Source organism: Silurus meridionalis, chromosome 20, assembly GCF_014805685.1.
Source record: "Silurus meridionalis isolate SWU-2019-XX chromosome 20, ASM1480568v1, whole genome shotgun sequence".
In the NCBI taxonomy this organism is placed as follows: domain Eukaryota; kingdom Metazoa; phylum Chordata; class Actinopteri; order Siluriformes; family Siluridae; genus Silurus; species Silurus meridionalis.
Window position 1 is genome coordinate 16413922 of NC_060903.1, and position 20535 is coordinate 16434456.

At 38.2% G+C, this 20535-nt stretch overlaps 2 protein-coding genes and 11 non-coding genes across 13 annotated transcripts; 1 reads left to right on the plus strand and 12 right to left on the minus strand.

Moving 5' to 3' along the window:
- Positions 1 to 300: 300 nt before the first annotated feature.
- On the minus strand, positions 301 to 4903 carry LOC124403220. The gene is made up of 4 exons (XM_046876874.1): positions 4684 to 4903; positions 3577 to 3855; positions 3277 to 3364; positions 301 to 1899 (listed from the first exon to the last, which is right to left on the minus strand). Exons 1-4 carry the CDS (start codon positions 4880 to 4882, stop codon positions 1827 to 1829), a joined length of 639 nt encoding a protein of 212 aa, XP_046732830.1. The 5' UTR covers positions 4883 to 4903; the 3' UTR covers positions 301 to 1826.
- A 1972-nt stretch (positions 4904 to 6875) lies between these two features.
- sri (sorcin) lies at positions 6876 to 11500 on the plus strand. The gene is made up of 8 exons (XM_046875828.1): positions 6876 to 7050; positions 9249 to 9317; positions 9405 to 9474; positions 9565 to 9608; positions 10328 to 10475; positions 10600 to 10713; positions 10815 to 10873; positions 10993 to 11500. The coding sequence occupies exons 1-8, from the start codon at positions 6997 to 6999 to the stop codon at positions 11017 to 11019; spliced, it is 585 nt and encodes a 194-aa protein (XP_046731784.1). The 5' UTR covers positions 6876 to 6996; the 3' UTR covers positions 11020 to 11500.
- A 411-nt stretch (positions 11501 to 11911) lies between these two features.
- trnas-uga lies at positions 11912 to 11993 on the minus strand. Its single transcript has one exon. It is a non-coding gene; the product is annotated as a tRNA-Ser (tRNA).
- Positions 11994 to 13638: 1645 nt separating this feature from the next.
- On the minus strand, positions 13639 to 13720 carry trnas-aga. The gene has a single exon. It is a non-coding gene; the product is annotated as a tRNA-Ser (tRNA).
- A 659-nt stretch (positions 13721 to 14379) lies between these two features.
- trnas-aga lies at positions 14380 to 14461 on the minus strand. Its single transcript has one exon. It is a non-coding gene; the product is annotated as a tRNA-Ser (tRNA).
- Positions 14462 to 14945: 484 nt separating this feature from the next.
- On the minus strand, positions 14946 to 15027 carry trnas-aga. Its single transcript has one exon. It is a non-coding gene; the product is annotated as a tRNA-Ser (tRNA).
- Positions 15028 to 15360: 333 nt separating this feature from the next.
- On the minus strand, positions 15361 to 15442 carry trnas-aga. Its single transcript has one exon. It is a non-coding gene; the product is annotated as a tRNA-Ser (tRNA).
- A 1031-nt stretch (positions 15443 to 16473) lies between these two features.
- trnas-uga lies at positions 16474 to 16555 on the minus strand. Its single transcript has one exon. It is a non-coding gene; the product is annotated as a tRNA-Ser (tRNA).
- Positions 16556 to 18197: 1642 nt separating this feature from the next.
- On the minus strand, positions 18198 to 18277 carry trnas-aga. The gene has a single exon. It is a non-coding gene; the product is annotated as a tRNA-Ser (tRNA).
- A 661-nt stretch (positions 18278 to 18938) lies between these two features.
- trnas-aga lies at positions 18939 to 19020 on the minus strand. Its single transcript has one exon. It is a non-coding gene; the product is annotated as a tRNA-Ser (tRNA).
- A 485-nt stretch (positions 19021 to 19505) lies between these two features.
- trnas-aga lies at positions 19506 to 19587 on the minus strand. The gene has a single exon. It is a non-coding gene; the product is annotated as a tRNA-Ser (tRNA).
- A 333-nt stretch (positions 19588 to 19920) lies between these two features.
- trnas-aga lies at positions 19921 to 20002 on the minus strand. Its single transcript has one exon. It is a non-coding gene; the product is annotated as a tRNA-Ser (tRNA).
- Positions 20003 to 20273: 271 nt separating this feature from the next.
- Positions 20274 to 20355, minus strand: trnas-aga. Its single transcript has one exon. It is a non-coding gene; the product is annotated as a tRNA-Ser (tRNA).
- Positions 20356 to 20535: the final 180 nt, after the last annotated feature.

Here is a 20535-nt window from a genome sequence, read left to right on the forward strand (position 1 = left end):
TCCTGTACATCTGCCTCTTTCACAACAACTACCTGCATGTCTTCCCTCACCACATCCATAAACCTCCTCCTTGGCCTTCCTCTTTTCCTCCTACCTGGTGGCTCCATCCTCAGCATTCTCCTACCAATATAACTCATGTTCCTCCTCTGCACATGTCCAAACCATCTCAATCTCACCTCCCTCACCTTGTCTCCAAAACATCCTACATGCGCTGTCCCTCTAATAAACTCATTTCTAATCTTGTCCATCCTCGTCACTCCCAACGAAAACCTCAACATCTTCAAATAAAGATATGTGAATAAATTACAAAATAAAAAGTGAGATTGCACATATTTTGGTATTTTTCATTAAATATAAAAAAACATAAAACAAAAACATAAAAGTGGTATTGCAAATAAAAATGTCAATCATATAATACATTCTAATACCACATTTGTATGTTTTTTGATTCCTCTTACTGTTTCAGATACTCCATTTCCCCTTTCAACAAAAAAAAAAAAACAGAAGCTAAATGTCTGATAAACGTTCAACATCTATGTAGAACCATGCTTCCTGAAAACATTGATATCATACAAGGATACTTGCTTCTCCCTGTCACCCCTTTTCTCTTTCTCTCTCTGTCGAGTTAAATATGCTCCTGAAGTATCAGTGACCGGTCTTTTGACCTGTCTTTCCAGATCCACATGTCCATCCTGATGCCCTACCTCACCAAATAAAGACACTCTATGAGGCTGGGGAATGTTTTGTATGAACAGCCTAAAGAATCATGATGTTACTGAGCAACTTAAGAACTTTGGATGGATTTGAGCTGAAATTAATATCAGCAGTCTGCTATAATGGCTTAGTTTGCATGATAAGTTCTGCATTTAAGTCCCTATCACTGAACAGTACATCTCAACATGATGGGAGTGTAATGAAAGGACATTTCACATACCATCTCACTGAGTTTTTCCTTGTCACAGTCACTGCTGTTAATTATAAACCTATAAATTAAAAATGTATAACCTCTTTACCTCAAGTTAGCCCACATGTAACTGTGTAGCATTTACAGTGGACAAAGTTGAGGAAAAGAGTCAAGAAACAAAATGGATACAAGATTGAAGCATCCGCAATATTAAAATTTACCTCAGATATGTCAATAAACAACCAGGAAAAGCCTCCGTAGGGTTAATATTACACTGTAACTACACTTAGCATTGATTAGCCTCTGATATAGCGACCAGAGACGTCCAAACGAGGCTTTCCTTCTTAAACAGCCCTGTTATAATTATATATATTTATTCATTTTAAATGTTAGAAATTTTACACGAAATGACAATTTACCTTATCGGTCGGATTTTAGGATTAAAAGAAAATTTGAGTGGCTTTCTGGTAGTTCTTGAAATTGAAGTATCAAAAAAACATTAATGACAGGTAAAATATATTTAATATACAGAGCCTGTAATTTCAATTAAAATAGCTAACGTGATTTATTTTTTTTATCAATTTATTTACACTATTATTATTATTTCTGTTGTTTTACTGATCGCATCTCAGACCGAATAAATGTCCCACTTTTACACTCAATAAAGTGTTTATCATTCGCCAGAAGACACTTTACGTACATTTACATCAGGTGTTGAAATGTTATATCAGTCACTTTTCTTATAACTAAATACAAACAAACAGAAAAACAGTTAGCACTCCAAATGACAAAAAATTACTTATACAGCACTTTTTTTCTAAATAATTTGCATACTTGGGTGACAAGAATGAACCAGTCATTATTAATCATAATAATGTAGTTACATGGTCATAATGGAAGGGATAATGATGTCATTTGTTATTCACATGAAAAACAACTGGTCACAATAACATGAGTCAGAGTCCATCATATGGTCCTCCAGGCATCCATCAAACCTAAAAAATCAACAGGAACAGGATTAGTGATTTGTTCAGTCCTCCATGTTGGTTTCAACACTTGCAATAGTGATATAATTTTAGTGAATATTTTAGTAAACTGCGTTTTGCAGTACAACAAATTTGGCTTGTTACATTTATGACATTTGGCAGACACCATTGGGGGGTCAAGGTTCTGGCACTCGGCAGCTTAAAGCGATGGTGCTGGGATTTGACTTCATCTTCAAATTCATCATCTGAAAGTCAATAAGCTATCACCTCTTTCAATTGTTCAAACTTCTGTTCATATTTTTCTTGCCCAGAAATACGCCTTTCTGTCCGCTGCAGTAGAACTACTCATTTCTGCGCTCACACTAAGCGTTTTTAATTTTTTTTTATAACTCAATTGTTCAACAGTCCAAACTTCAAAGCACATCAACACAGCATTCAATAATCGTCTTTGCTATTACACATTCAGCCACTAGTCACTATCAGTGGAATACAATCATAATAAATGCACATGGAAATTAAACAGTTAATCAGTCCTACTTAAATTTGTATGTTGCCAGAAATGATCCCATGTTTTCTACATTACAGTAAGAAGCAATTTCAATCATCACACTGAGCAATTTTTAATAGTCCTTTGCAATTGTTGCTTGTCAGACTGAACAAACAAGATCCCCATGTCACACTGTAGGACCTCAGTTGTCATAACGTCAGACTGTACAACAGTTAAAAACTGAAAAACGCAAAAGACTCGTCTGAAGTTTTACGTCAGTGATCCGTGACATGTTCAGACCGGTGTGCTTTCGCTAACGGTAGCAAGCAGCAAACAAAAACAATCTGTAGCATAAATTTTGTTCGTGACATGCCTCTGATATTAAACAAATCATACAAACACTCCTTTTCCCTCCATAACTTAAGTTTCTTGTCTTATAGCACTGTCCATCTGACTCATTTTGACTTGAGGTGGTTTGAAGCTGTCGCATTAATCGTGTCATTAGGTTCAGCGCTCTTATTGGTTCTTGGTTTGACGGTCGTCGTAGGAGAGGTTACACTGTACATGTATACACAAGTTCATTTAAACCAAAGATCAAAGACTACAGATTTTGCAAAGTGTGCTCCTGGCTTTAGATGACAACTTCAAAGATATTTGCAATTTCACTAAAGGTGTGGAATCAAAACTCTCCATGCAGACAGCAGAGTACACCAAAAAACCAAACCCGCTTCTTTAACACACCTACTCTTGAAATGGATCATAACTCATAAAGAAGGATTTGAAATATTTATTTGAACTATTAATTCTTTGTTAGTCATGATTTACGATTTGTACCATGTGTTTAATAACTATGCAGTTCTCGTAATGTAATCCATATCAAAATAGTCTCATTAACTCACATAGTTTGTGTTTGAACAATTTCCGTGTCCTCGTAAACCACCTCTTCTAGAACATCCACTTCAACACCCACCACCACGGCGTTTCTCGCTAAACAACAATCAAAACATACAAGTCACAATTTGATTAACATAAATACATCATGTGATTCTACAACAATACTGTAAATCTGGACATCATTAATTAAAGATATCAAGTTACATTTCAATATACTTTTGTGATAAAGTGTTGTATCACCACATATCTTTCCTGTCTTTATGTTTCAAATGTCTGTTTTTTTTTTTATCGACCTTGATACACACCATTACAACATGGAGGAGGTAAAGATGGCCAGTGGTTGCTATTCCATCCCGAATGTACATCCCTGCACAGGCATAAATTCTCTTCAGTTTGTTCTGGTTCATCATTCATTCCTTCACTGGTTTGAAGATGAGAAACTTCAAGATTGTGTTCTGAACCGTTACAGGTATGGAGACATGAATCCATCTGGACATCGTGGACATCTCCAAAATCACTTTCAGAATCACTCAAGCAGGAATTTGTGTCGTTTTGAACGTATACATGAGTGAGCTCACTGTCACCTGGTGGAAGATAAACAGTACATGAGGAGGACGAGTGAAATCTAAGTATGGAGCTGGTCTGGGGGGTGTTAGCTGAAGCTGTTTTGAAATTCGAAATGTAAACTAGTAGAGACTCTCAATTGTCTTCTCAATAACCTTAGAGCCAAAAAAGAAAAAAGAAAAGAAATAAGAAACCAAAAGTAAGAGTGTAAGAAGGAAATAGATCAAGTAAGCGTTTAGCTTTTCCAACACTTTTTTATGGTGTAAATTGTAAAAAAGGACAAAAAAAGGGTCAGAAAAAGAAAGAAAAGAAAAATAAAGATTGAGGATGAAGAGGAAGGAAGGCTGCATTGTTGCAGGATGACGTTATCCCTAGCGTGCCAATGATCCTGCTGGGATCATGTATGGCACGGCACTGCTGGTTTTCCGCTCGTGTTGGCGAGAGGACAGATTGTGGGATTAGAAATTGACTAGAGAAATCAGCACAAAAATGTGGAAAATCAGTTTGCAAAAAAAAAAACAATACATAAATAAAAAAGTTGACCAAGTATCAAAAGTGTCATACAGTAATACATTTTTTTAATTTCACTCTGGCATGAATAAAGTTATCTGTCTGTCTGTCTGTCTGTCTGTCTGTCTGTCTGTCTGTCTATCTATCTATCCATCCATCCATCCATCCATCCATCCATCCATCCATCCATCCATCCATCCATCCATCCATCCATCTATCTATCTATCTATCTATCTATCTATCTATCTATCTATCTATCTATCTATCTATCTATCTATCTATCTATCTATCTATCACTTCATATAAAAATTGCTTTAAACACACCTCTCATGCCTTACCTGTGTAATAACATGCAGTCTGACATTCTGGCGTTGCAGGGACACTGCTGTCCTCTTCTTGGTCCTGCCTACATGAATCATACTCAAATCCGCCATGGTGTCTCCTCAAACTCTGACAGTAGATACGCCGTCTGTCTGAGAGAGAACAATGCTGGTTTTGGTGATGCATCACTCCACACTTGGACTGATTAGCAATCATCAACTGATCTGTGCCCTGTGAGTCGCTCACTCCAGATTGCTGGGTGTGTCTGATCCCCGGAACCTCCCACAATATTAAGTATCCTGTTCAGAATGTGAGGTCATGTGTTTCTACACCTCCTCCTTTAAACTGCTACGAAGTCTGCTGCAAAATTAGTGCCTTTGGTGGAAAAACTGTTCCAATATGAATCAGTGCAATAATTTGCATAAAATATTTTGCATTTTGCCCTGATACATTTAGGACTTTTGGACACCTCTATGTTATCAAACTATTAGGAAGCCAGAACAAAATCTTGTGTTTCCACTAATAAAGTCACCTGGAACTCACTTTACACTATTGGAGCATATAGCATCAAGCAATTATAAGGTGGATTTGGTGTAGAAAGAAGGATGGATATGGAGAAAATGACTTAATCCTAGCTGTTTGTATCAAGTATGATAAAGATAATAGTAGTGTTTTTTTTCCAAAACATGCTCTTGGAAACATTTTAGAGTTCATAAAATTATGGAGTTCATAATGCTTCCATGAGGACTATAAATGAAAATCTGTCTGACAAAAAGCTACAAATGGGTCTTATGTGAGTCTTGTGTCAGAGCCACTGGTGTCCAGATGGAGTAATTGGCACCATGAGCCATCTCAGGGTGAAGTCAGAGGCTGTTAGATTTGATGCCAAGAACGACAGCAATGCTTAATGAAGGAGGCTCGACTTACCAAGAGATCACCACTACTGGGTCATTTGTCTGTCAAGTTCTTGTTTTCATCTACCTGGCAGATGAAAAAAAGAAAAAATTTAAACTTGCAGTTCACCTCATAACCAGTGTTTTCATTAAATACTGTCTGCATATAATATAATATTATAATAATAATCATAATAATAATAATAATAAAATGATAATAGTAATAAAATCTAGAGACTAACTGTAGTGCTTTTCAATATATATATGGAGATTTCAAATATATACACATACACCATTCAGCCATAACATTAAAACCACCTCTGATCTAGATGTGTAAATCCCCCTTTGTTCCACCAAAACCAGTCAAAGCATGCCTTCCGTCTTGGGCCTTTCATGGATCAATCTTTCAGGCACATCCTTCAAAATTCCACTGGGGAATTTGAAGGCCAAGTCAATATCTTACTTTATATCATGGTCCTCAAACTATTATTTAAAATGTTTTGCATTGTGGCCAATTATATTATCCTGCAAAACATGACAACTGCCATTAGGGGTTATGTTGCTATGAAGAGGGGCCCTATGGTGGTGATGTGTTCTGTAAGTCAGTGTTTTCATTTTATGGAGAGTCTCCAGTGTCAGCACTTTGTAACAGTCAGAACTTTTCATATATCATAGCTTAGCATTTTGTGCATTAATACAATAAAAAACTTATTTTTACATAAAATGAAATCAACTACAAATTGTGTCAGATCATATCACACAATATGATATTGATTTCAGTCACTACTAAATAGAAGAGTGTTAGGCTTTAGAGAAAATGGGTCACATTTTGTACATACAAATGGTATGAATCTAGATGGCAAAAATTATATTCTACAATATCTATGATATGCTATGAACTGATAATTATATTCAGGTATATTTATATGGAAATGATACAGGATGTCCAGTTTGCTACTGAACTGCATGATGATTACTGTCAGCAAAACCAGTGTCCCAGTGCTGCTTTGTAGAGTTTTGTATGATGGTTTTTTTTTTAATATATATATATATATATATATATATATATATATATATATATATATATATATATATATATATTATTATTTTTATTTTTTTTTGTGTGTAACGGAATTTTTTTATACTGCATAACAGAATATCTGTAATTCACATTTCACACTGTAACAGGATATAGATTTACTGTGCAAACATAGTTGTAGCCTTCAGCCAATCATAGCCCTGGAAGTGGTGGTGGGACTTTATTAGACCAATCACTGCGCTGCTCGCTCTGGAAGGCGGGACTTAGGCGGGCGCACAAACAAAGCCATTACGGAAAAAGGCGTGGTTTAAACGAGATACAAGCTTGTCGGTTTTGTGAATAATTCGCTTTACTTTTTAAAGTTGTAGGATAAAGAAATACTTTGTTTAACTGAAAAAATGAATTATCAAGGGCAAGGCTATGGAGCTCCCGCCGGCGGATTTCCAGGAGGGGTAAGAACCGTGTTATGATTTGATTTATTACTGAACATCTGAAACACAATCGCAGCGTAAATACACTCGATGTTTTGCGCTTTGATTAAGTTAATAAATAGACTTATTTTATAGATTCATTATATTTGTAGAAATGGAGCATTATGTTAGTAAGTATTAGTTAAGTGTTCTTGCGCTATTGCTGCAAATCACTAAACCACTTCCGGTTTTTTTCCAGCACCTTAGTAGCTGTGTGTTGGTTCTACAAATCTCCAGCTCGCTTTAGTGAAATTATATAATAATATTTATATAAGACGAAAGCACAAAGCAGTGGACAATTAAATACATTGACCACAAATACTAACTGACCACCAAATACTAACTGACCAAAAAATACCTCCAACAGAACAAAATCCTCAACTGGCTTTAATTACATTTTAGTTAAAAAAAAAAGAAGTGAACAATAAGATACTCTGTCCACCAATTGTAACTGGCCAAATAATACTAACCAATACTACCAACCAATACTAACTGTCCTCCAATATTATATAGCCAGCAATATTATCTGGCCACCAATAGTCGTCTTCTTCTTCTTTTGGCTGCTCCCTTTAGGGGTCTCCATGCCCCCCTTTCCTCTACATCTGCCTCTTTCAAACCAACTACCTGCATGTCTTCCCTCCCCACATCCATAAACCTCCTCCTCGGCCTTCCTCTTTTCCTCCTTCCTGGTGGCTCCATCCTCAGCATTCTCCTACTGATATACCCCGTGTCCCTTCTCTGCACATGTCTAAACCATCTCAATCACGCCTCCCTCACCTTGTCTCTAAAACGTCCTACATGCGCTGTCCCTCTAATAAACTAATTTCTAATCCTGTCCATCGTCATCACTCCCAACAAAAACCTCAACATCTTCAGCTCTGCTACCTCCAGCTCCACCCCCTGTCTTTGACTCACATCCACTGTCTCTAAACCATATGTTTGACCCCCAGGTACCTGAACTCCACCACCTTCTCCACCTCTTCTCCCTGCAACCACACCACTCCACTGCCCTCCCTCTCATTCACACACATGTACTCTGTCTTACTCCTACTGACTTTCAATCCCCTTCTCTCCAGCATGTACCTCCACCTCTCCAGGCTCTTCTCAACCTGCTCTCTACTCTCACCACAAATCACAATATCATCCGCAAACATCATAGTCCATAAAGACTCCTGTCTGACCTTGTCCGTCAACCTGTCCATCACCACTGCAAACAGAAAAGGGCTCAGAGCCGATCCATAGTAACTGGCCAAAAAATACTAACCAATACTACCAACCAATACTAAATGTCCACCAATAGTAACTGGCCAAGAAATACTAACCAATACTAATTGTCCTCCAATATTATATAGCCAGCAATATTATCTGACCACCAATAGTAACTGGACAAAAAGTACTAACCGATACTACCAACCAATACTAACTGGCCGAAAAAATTATAATAACCAATATTAGCAATTGATACTAACTGGCCACCAATAGTACCTGGCCATAAAAAAATATACTAACCAATACTACCAACCAGTAATAACTTGCCATCAATAGTAACTGACCAATACTAAGGCAAAAAAAATAGTAACTACCCTAAAAATACTAACTGACCACCAATAGTAGCTGTGGTGTTATTGTGCCATGATTTAAGGATTCAGATTAATCCCACATCCCAAATACGTCCCTCACACACAGAGTTTATTCATATATCAGTATTGTATCCAGAACAAATGCTCCAGAACTGCTGGGCGTGTCTCCAGTTTTCATGGCCCAACCCGTCCAGTCCACCTGAACAAACAAATTTAAACAAACTAGCCAGTGTTGACGTTTTACCACACGAGTAGTCATGTCTCTGGTGTTTCTGTGTGTAAAAAAATCAATGTGTAAAATGATTGTTCCTCATGAAATTCAGAATTTTGGAAAAACTTAATCCAGCACTTCTGGAAATACTGTTACCAAGGTCAAACTCAAGGGCGAACACCTCTGTATAAATATTAAATATACCTAAAGATAATATAAATGTATATAGCCTTTTTATAATATCTTTAGGTTTAATCTGTGTATGTACTGTATATAATGCTGTAATAACGCTAAAACAGTGTTTCATTAATACCACATTTCTATTTATTTCTCCTTTAATGACATCATTGATGTTAAAGGTTGAATGTTATCTTGTGTGTCTTGTCCAGTTTCCAGGAGGATTCCCAGGCCAGCAGCAGGACCCACTCTTTGGATATTTCACTTCTATTGCTGGCCAGGTAGCTTCACATCATTTCAGATCAATTAAAGAGTTACTGATAGCAAAATAAAAAAATCAATTTTCATACTTTTTTTTTTGTTCACAGGATGGGCAAATATCTGCTGAGGAGCTCCAGACCTGTTTGACACAGGCCAACTTCTCTGGAGGCTACAAACGTAAGACTGGTTAATACTTGTGTTACTATAAAAGTGGTTAGGGATTAAAAAAAAAGTTGAAATTTATTACCTACTTGATCCTTTTCATAGCTTTCAACTTGGAGACCTGCAGGTTGATGATCGCCATGCTTGACGTATCCTTTATAGCTATCGTGCCAAGATTTCTCGAATCAGATATAGTAATTAATTTGTTCTAATGTAATGCCTATACTGAAAGAAACATGAGAGCTTTAGGTTGTCAAAGACTTATTTTATGGCAAATAACCTGTAATCATGTGTTCAAAAAGTTTTCTGTAAAGAGATATTTAACATTTATGCAATATGTCTAAAGTGTTCATCCTTTCTTTCTCATTATGTATTTTGTCTCTCACCCGAAAGATGATCGCAGTTTACCACCCAGGTCACGGCACCAAATTGGTAGAAATTCTAGTCATTATGCGGACCATGCGCACGGTCAAACGCAACAATATTGTGTTATTAAAATGGAGGAATAAATGTTAAATCTTTAAAATAATATAAGCTTATTACAGCAATAATGCACTGTATAGACAGGTACTGTATATTAAATCCACAATTGCAAAAAATCTGAATTTTCAGTTTTTCTAAAGTTCATATTCAAGCAAAGAATCTGTTGACATGGCTTTTAAAATGGTATTGGGGACTTTCCTTCATGTGAAAGAGAAAGCAAGAAAATTCTACAATATGTGCAGTACTGTGGGGTTTTTTTTCTTTCTTTTTTTTTACAATTCTTTACTTGATCATTGGAAATATTTTCCAGACTGCTACGAATTAAATAGTGTAATTTCAGTACGTTAAGTTGGATTGTTTTCTTTAACTTGCTTTGTTGTATTAGCGTGATATGTCAGGCACCATGGGCTTTGCAGAGTTTAAGGAGCTGTGGGCGGTGCTTAACGGCTGGAAACAGCACTTCATGTCTATCGACAAAGACATGAGTGGGACAGTGGACCCACAGGAAATGAACCAAGCTGTTACCTCCATGGGTAGAAGACTCTATACATCCTATAAGTTTATTATATCTTGTGCATTCAAGAAGTTGTATGTGGTTGTGACTGATAATTTATTGCAGTTAATTAGAAGTTAATATTGTACTATATTTGGCTCCAGGTTACAGGTTAAGTCCTCAAACCATGAACTGTATCGTGAAGCGCCACAGCACCCAGGGAAAGATCAATTTTGATGATTATGTTGCCTGCTGTGTCAAACTGAGAAGCCTGACTGGTACACTGGACTATTTCTACTTAATTTTATAAGCATTTGTGTCAATGGAAATAGGTTTACTGTAATTCATCGACTTATAACATGGTTGTTATTGTGTTCAGATATATTCCGCAGGAGAGACCAGGGACAAAATGGAACTGCTATGTTTCAGTATGACGATGTAAGTATAACAGTACTACACATGAGATAAAAAAAATGGGCTAAAAACAAATAATTAAATATGTTCATGTAAAAATTCTATTGATTTTAAACCGAATATTTCGATTTTCTTTCTTTCAGTTCATCCAGTGCACTATGAGCACCTGAGGGAAATCTCTGGAACAAGGAAAATCTGATATATTTCAGCATCACTGTTTGTCATGAGCTTTTTTTTTATACAAGTGCTTCTTTTTTAAACATCTGCCCTAACTAATAACAAACGAAACAACTATTATGTTTAACGGTTATGCGCATGTTTATAAGGTTAATACTTTTTGGAATTTGATTTGTTAAATAATTAAATATATATTAAAGGACCAAACCACTTATAAATGAACTGTGTAACCCAAAGCTTGTATTCAATGATAAAAAAAAAAAATCACATCTTTGCTATTGATGGATTTGTTTATTGTATGGATGAGTTGGGGAAAATAGTGCAGCTAGTGCTATTAACCTGGGTTGCCAGTAAATTTCCACCACAACTAGACATCTCAGATATATAAAACTAATTTCAGACATTGCATGAGAAACGTAAGACCACTGTGGTGTACATGTACTTCTGATCAAAATTAAACACTTGATAATCCCACCTTCTTACTTCCACTCATTGCACTATATAGTTTACCGTTCAAATTCTGTACATCATAGACGCAAGGCTTGTACATACCCTTTTGTTTGCTTTCATTCAATCCGATTTGGTTATTTGCAATAAAACATTTATGGCATTTGGTACACACAAGTTTCACTACATTAATCAAGATCTAAACTTCAGATACCTTCTGTGATCTATGAAAATATATTTAGGAGGATATTTTCTACTGTAGGGCAGAAATCGCAAACCGAAAATACTGAAAATAAAAGCATTTCACAGATTAACCTAAAAAAAAAAACAAAATAAACTAACCAAAAACATAACTGTATTTGCACTGTATTGTTTTGGACACGGTGTTGAGGGACCAGGATCCGAATTATTACTAGGAGATGTAAACAGAAAGTGAATCGTAGTCGGCAGGATTCGAACCTGCGCGGGGAGACCCCAATGGATTTCAAGTCCATCGCCTTAACCACTCGGCCACGACTACTACACGTTTAGTTGTCACCCCCTACTGCTAATCCTGCCAACCTGCAGTGCCTAAACTGTTCATGAAAATACAGTGGAACCCGGTTATGTCGATGTCCTGGGGGGTCGCCAAAAAGCATCGAGGTAACCGATGATCGAGATAAACGAAAACAAAATGGCGGCAATATATTAACGTGCTTGAAATTTCTTTATGTACATGATGTGCGTTAATAAATGAGAATGTGCATGCACATGTTTTTGGAGGGTTTTTTACACAACAGCATGCTATAAAAATGTACATACGTTTGTTAACAACAAAAGGCATAAATGCACCAACTAACAGCAGAGATTTACCAGTATACAATACAAACCACCGTCCATTCTCCATACAAACCTTTATTATATTCTCCAACATTATAAACACACAGATCGCTCAAAAAAAAAAAAAAAACAGCGGCTGCACAGTGCCGTCTCACATTTAGTCCACATGTGGAAAAAAAAAAAACATAACTAAGTGTCGGAAAACTTATGACCATCAGGCTGAAGTAATCCGCACAAACACACAAAGCAAAGTGTCCGAAAAAGCCGACCGACGGCACGGCGCGAAGCCGGAAAAAAAACCCGGAAGATCCAAAACCGAACCCGAAACCAAAAACGAGGGACAGAAAAGTCTCAAACGTGAACGGCGAAGGGGGCGTGGCAGGTGCTTTCTCGGCCGCTTTCTCTGAAGCTCCCGGCTTCAACTCCTTACCGAGAGAGCCGTGCTCCTTACCGAGAGCCGTGCTCCTTACCGAGAGCCGTGCTCCTTACCGAGAGCCGTGCTCCTTACCCTGCTCGCGTGCACTCAGTAAGGAGCACGGCTCTCGGCAGGAGCAACGCGCCGGTAAGAGTTGAAGCCGAGCGCGCGCTCCGTTCATCACATAACATTTGACAAAAAAATGCATATGTGCACTTACTAACAGCAGAGATTCACCAGTATACAATACAAACACCTGTAGTATCTGTAAGGTTTGATTTTTCCGCCACTTGCGCGAGTTCTTCTGCGGCTGCACAGTGCCGATCGACATAACTGACGTTAAAATTTCTTATTTTCCCCCACCTTGTGCTCGAGATATCAGGGTTCCGCGACATAAAAAAAGTCGACATAACCGATAAAAAATGCGTAGAAAAAGCGAGAATTTGGCGGTTCCACTTCAAAAACGTCGACTTAATAGGGTTGTGGAGTTAACCGAGGGCGAGATAACCGGGTTCCACTGTATATTTAAAAGGATATTTTCTACTCTAGGGCAGAAATCGCAAACCGAAAATACTGAAAATAAAACGACATCATAGATTAACCTAAAAAAACTAAAGTAACTAACCAAGAACATCACTGTATTTGCACTGTATTGTTTTGTTTTGGACACGGTGTTGAGGGACCAGGTGATTTTTATTCTGATTAGTATTAGGTCAATAGTTGTTTTTATGTATCTTGTTGATCTACTTCTGTTTATAGCTTGTATTGGTTATATAGTTTAAATTGCTACATAAATAACTTGAAAATCTTGATAATTTCACAACATAAAAATTACTCGTTTTGTTTCTCTACCTGAAAACCCTATTAACACAGCAACCTGAAAATGCACAGGATCCGGATTATTACAAAGAAATGTAAACATAAAGGGAACCGTAGTCGGCAGGATTCGAACCTGCGCGGGGAGACCCCAATGGATTTCTAGTCCATCGCCTTAACCACTCGGCCACGACTACTACACAGGGAGCTATCACCCCCTACTGCTCAATCTGCCAACCTGCAGTGCCTAAACTGTTCATGAAAATATATTTAGAGGATATTTTCTACCCTAGGGCAGAAATCGCAAACCGAAAATAAAACGACTTCACAGATTAACCTAAAAAAGCTAAAGAAACTAACCAAGAACATCACTGTATTTGCACTGTATTGTTTTGTACCCCAATGACTCCAATGGAGTTCTAGTCCATCGCCTTAACCACTCGACCACGACTACCACACTATTCCCTCTCACCACATATTGTACCTGGAAGCCCTATTACTACAACAACCTGGAAATAGAACGGATCCGAATTTTTACAAGTCATTCTGCCAACCTGCAGTGCCTAATCTGTTCATGAAAATATATTTAGAGGATATTTTCTACTGTAGGGCAGAAAGAGCAAACCGAAAATACTGAAAATAAAACATGTACTTCTGATCAAAATTAAACACTTGATAATCCCACTTCCTTACTTCCAGTCATTGCACTACATAGTTTACTGCCCAAATTATTTTTTTGTGAATCGTAGTCGTGTGCCGTCTCACCCCATACTGTACCTTGAAGCCCTATTACTACAACAATCTGGAAATACAACGGATCCGAACTTCTACTAGGAGATGTAAACAGAAAGTGAATCGTAGTCGGCAGGATTCGAACCTGCGCGGGGAGACCCCAATGGATTTCTAGTCCATCGCCTTAACCACTCGGCCACGACTACTACACAGAGAGCTATCACCCCCTACTGCTCATTCTGCCAACCTGCAGCGCCTAAACTGTTCATGAAAATATATTTAGGAGGATATTTTCTACTCTAGGGCAGAAATCGCAAACCGACAATACTGAAAATAAAAGCATTTCACAGATTAACCTAAAATAAATAAAGAAACTAACCAAGAACATCACTGTATTTGCACTGTATTGTTTTGTTTTGGACACGGTGTTGAGGGACCAGGTGATTTTTATTCTGATTAGTATTAGGTCAATAGTTGTTTTATTTATCTTGTTGATCTACTTCTGTTTATAGCTTGTATTGGTTAATATATTTTGAATTGCTACATAAATAACTTGAAAATCTTGATAATTTCACAACATAAAAATTACTCGTGTTGTTTTGTATCTCTACCTGAAAACCCTATTAACACAACAACCTGAAAATGCACTGGATCCGGATTATTACTAAGAAATGTAAACATAAAGTGAATCGTAGTCGGCAGGATTCGAACCTGCGCGGGGAGACCCCAATGGATTTCTAGTCCATCGCCTTAACCACTCGGCCACGACTACTACACAGATCAACACTCACAACATACTGTACCTGGAAGCCCTATTACTACAACAACCTGGAGATAGAACGGATCCAAATTATTACTAGGAAATGTAAACAGAAAGTGAATCGTAGTAAATAGTTGTTTTTTTTTTATTTATTGATCTACTTCTGTTTATAGCTTGTATTGTTGAATATAGTTTGAATTGCTACATAAATAACTTGAAAATCTTGATAATTTCACAACATAAAAATTACTCGTTTTGTGTCTCTACCTGAAAACCCTATTAACACAACAACCTGAAAATGCACTGGATCCGATTTATTACTAAGAAATGTAAACAGAATGAAGCCGTAGTCGGCAGGATTCGAACCTGCGCGGGGAGACCCCAATGGATTTCTAGTCCATCGCCTTAACCACTCGGCCACGACTACTACACAGAGAGCTATCACCCCCTACTGCTCATTCTGCCAACCTGCAGTGCCTAAACTGTTCATGAAAATATATTTAGGAGGATATTTTCTACTGTAGGGCAGAAATCGCAAACCGACAATACTGAAAATAAAAGCATTTCACAGATTAACCTAAAAAAAACCAAAATAAACTAACCAAGAACATCACTGTATTTGCACTGTATTGTTTTGGACACGGTGTTGAGGGACCAGGATCCGAATTATTACTAGGAGATGTAAAAAGAAAGTGAACCGTAGTCGGCAGGATTCGAACCTGCGGGAGACCCCAATGGATTTCTAGTCCATCGCCTTAACCACTCGGCCACGACTACTACACATTTAGCTGTCACCCCCTACTGCTCATTCTGCCAACCTGCAGTTCCTAAACTGTTCATGAAAATATATTTAGGAGGATATTTTCTACTCTAGGGCAGAAATCGCAAACCGAAAATACTGAAAATAAAAGCATTTCACAGATTAACCTAAAATAATTAAAGAAAATAACCAAGAACATCACTGTATTTGCACTGTATTGTTTTGGACCCCAATGACCCCAATGGAGACCCCAAAGGCTTTCTAGTCCATTGCCTTAACCACTCGGCCACGACTACCACACTATTGCCGCTCACCACATATTGTACCTGGAAGCCCTATTACTACAACAACCTGGAAATAGAACGGATCCGAATTTTTACTAGTCATTCTGCCAACCTGCAGTGCCTAATCTGTTCATGAAAATATATTTAGGAGGGTATTTTCTACTGTAGGGCAGAAAGAGCAAACCGGAAATACTGAAAATAAAACATGTACTTCTGATCAAAATTAAACACTTGATAATCCCACTTCCTTACTTCCAGTCATTGCACTACATAGTTTACTGCCCAAATTATTTTTTGTGAATCGTAGTCGTGTGCCGTCTCACCCCATACTGTACCTTGAAGCCCTATTACTACAACAACCTGGAAATACAACGGATCCGAATTATTACTAGGAGATGTAAACAGAAAGTGAATCGTAGTCGGCAGGATTCGAACCTGCGCGGGGAGACCCCAATGGATTTCAAGTCCATCGCCTTAACCACTCGGCCACGACTACTACACGTTTAGTTGTCACCCCCTACTGCTAATCCTGCCAACCTGCAGTGCCTAAACTGTTCATGAAAATACAGTGGAACCCGGTTATGTCGATGTCCTGGGGGGTCGCCAAAAAGCATCGAGGTAACCGATGATCGAGATAAACGAAAACAAAATGGCGGCAATATATTAATGTGCTTGAAATTTCTTTATGTACATGATGTGCGTTAATAAATGAGAATGTGCATGCACGTGTTTTTGGAGGGTTTTTTACACAACAGCATGCTATAAAAATGTACATACGTTTGTTAACAACAAAAGGCATAAGTGCACCAACTAACAGCAGAGATTTACCAGTATACAATACAAACCACCGTCCATTCTCCATACAAACCTTTATTATATTCTCCAACATTATAAACACACAGATCGCTCAAAAAAAAAAAAAAAAAAACAGCGGCTGCACAGTGCCGTCTCACATTTAGTCCACATGTGGAAAAAAAAAAACATAACTAAATGTCGGAAAACTTATGACCATCAGGCTGAAGTAATCCGCACAAACACACAAAGCAAAGTGTCCGAAAAAGCCGACCGACGGCACGGCGCGAAGCCGGAAAAAAAACCCGGAAGATCCAAAACCGAACCCGAAACCAAAACGAGGGACAGAAAAGTCTCAAACGTGAGCGGCGAAGGGGCGTGGCAGGTGCTTTCGGCCGCTTTCTCTGAAGCTCCGGCTTCAACTCCTTACCGAGAGCCGTGCTCCTTACCGAGAGAGCCGTGCTCCTTACCGAGAGAGCCGTGCTCCTTACCGAGAGCCGTGCTCCTTACCCTGCTCGCGTGCACTCAGTAAGGAGCACGGCTCTCGGCAAGGAGCAACGCGCCGGTAAGAGTTGAAGCCGAGCGCGCTCCGTTCATCACATAACATTTGACAAAAAAATGCATATGTGCACTTACTAACAGCAGAGATTCACCAGTATACAATACAAACACCTGTAGTATCTGTAAGGTTTGATTTTTCCGCCACTTGCGCGAGTTCTTCTGCGGCTGCACAGTGCCGATCGACATAACTGACGTTAAAATTTCTTATTTTCCCCCACCTTGTGCTCGAGATATCAGGGTTCCGCGACATAAAAAAAGTCGACATAACCGATAAAAAATGCGTAGAAAAAGCGAGAATTTGGCGGTTCCACTTCAAAAACGTCGACTTAATAGGGTTGTGGAGTTAACCGAGGGCGAGATAACCGGGTTCCACTGTATATTTAAAAGGATATTTTCTACTCTAGGGCAGAAATCGCAAACCGAAAATACTGAAAATAAAACGACATCATAGATTAACCTAAAAAAACTAAAGTAACTAACCAAGAACATCACTGTATTTGCACTGTATTGTTTTGTTTTGGACACGGTGTTGAGGGACCAGGTGATTTTTATTCTGATTAGTATTAGGTCAATAGTTGTTTTTATGTATCTTGTTGATCTACTTCTGTTTATAGCTTGTATTGGTTATATAGTTTAAATTGCTACATAAATAACTTGAAAATCTTGATAATTTCACAACATAAAAATTACTCGTTTTGTTTCTCTACCTGAAAACCCTATTAACACAGCAACCTGAAAATGCACAGGATCCGGATTATTACAAAGAAATGTAAACATAAAGGAACCGTAGTCGGCAGGATTCGAACCTGCGGGGAGACCCCAATGGATTTCTAGTCCATCGCCTTAACCACTCGGCCACGACTACTACACAGGGAGCTATCACCCCCTACTGCTCAATCTGCCAACCTGCAGTGCCTAAACTGTTCATGAAAATATATTTAGGAGGATATTTTCTACCCTAGGGCAGAAATCGCAAACCGAAAATAAAACGACTTCACAGATTAACCTAAAAAAGCTAAAGAAACTAACCAAGAACATCACTGTATTTGCACTGTATTGTTTTGTACCCCAATGACTCCAATGGAGTTCTAGTCCATCGCCTTAACCACTCGACCACGACTACCACACTATTCCCTCTCACCACATATTGTACCTGGAAGCCCTATTACTACAACAACCTGGAAATAGAACGGATCCGAATTTTTACAAGTCATTCTGCCAACCTGCAGTGCCTAATCTGTTCATGAAAATATATTTAGAAGGATATTTTCTACTGTAGGGCAGAAAGAGCAAACCGGAAATACTGAAAATAAAACATGTACTTCTGATCAAAATTAAACACTTGATAATCCCACTTCCTTACTTCCAGTCATTGCACTACATAGTTTACTGCCCAAATTATTTTTTTGTGAATCGTAGTCGTGTGCCGTCTCACCCCATACTGTACCTTGAAGCCCTATTACTACAACAACCTGGAAATACAACGGATCCGAACTTCTACTAGGAGATGTAAACAGAAAGTGAATCGTAGTCGGCAGGATTCGAACCTGCGCGGGGAGACCCCAATGGATTTCTAGTCCATCGCCTTAACCACTCGGCCACGACTACTACACAGAGAGCTATCACCCCCTACTGCTCATTCTGCCAACCTGCAGCGCCTAAACTGTTCATGAAAATATATTTAGGAGGATATTTTCTACTCTAGGGCAGAAATCGCAAACCGACAATACTGAAAATAAAAGCATTTCACAGATTAACCTAAAATAAATAAAGAAACTAACCAAGAACATCACTGTATTTGCACTGTATTGTTTTGTTTTGGACACGGTGTTGAGGGACCAGGTGATTTTTATTCTGATTAGTATTAGGTCAATAGTTGTTTTTATTTATCTTGTTGATCTACTTCTGTTTATAGCTTGTATTGGTTAATATATTTTGAATTGCTACATAAATAACTTGAAAATCTTGATAATTTCACAACATAAAAATTACTCGTGTTGTTTTGTATCTCTACCTGAAAACCCTATTAACACAACAACCTGAAAATGCACTGGATCCGGATTATTACTAAGAAATGTAAACATAAAGTGAATCGTAGTCGGCAGGATTCGAACCTGCGCGGGGAGACCCCAATGGATTTCTAGTCCATCGCCTTAACCACTCGGCCACGACTACTACACAGATCAACACTCACAACATACTGTACCTGGAAGCCCTATTACTACAACAACCTGGAGATAGAACGGATCCAAATTATTACTAGGAAATGTAAACAGAAAGTGAATCGTAGTAAATAGTTGTTTTTTTTTTATTTATTGATCTACTTCTGTTTATAGCTTGTATTGTTGAATATAGTTTGAATTGCTACATAAATAACTTGAAAATCTTGATAATTTCACAACATAAAAATTACTCGTTTTGTGTCTCTACCTGAAAACCCTATTAACACAACAACCTGAAAATGCACTGGATCCGATTTATTACTAAGAAATGTAAACAGAATGAAGCCGTAGTCGGCAGGATTCGAACCTGCGCGGGGAGACCCCAATGGATTTCTAGTCCATCGCCTTAACCACTCGGCCACGACTACTACACAGAGAGCTATCACCCCCTACTGCTCATTCTGCCAACCTGCAGTGCCTAAACTGTTCATGAAAATATATTTAGGAGGATATTTTCTACTGTAGGGCAGAAATCGCAAACCGACAATACTGAAAATAAAAGCATTTCACAGATTAACCTAAAAAAAACCAAAATAAACTAACCAAGAACATCACTGTATTTGCACTGTATTGTTTTGGACACGGTGTTGAGGGACCAGGATCCGAATTATTACTAGGAGATGTAAAAAGAAAGTGAACCGTAGTCGGCAGGATTCGAACCTGCGCGGGGAGACCCCAATGGATTTCTAGTCCATCGCCTTAACCACTCGGCCACGACTACTACACATTTAGCTGTCACCCCCTACTGCTCATTCTGCCAACCTGCAGTTCCTAAACTGTTCATGAAAATATATTTAGGAGGATATTTTCTACTCTAGGGCAGAAATCGCAAACCGAAAATACTGAAAATAAAAGCATTTCACAGATTAACCTAAAATAATTAAAGAAAATAACCAAGAAC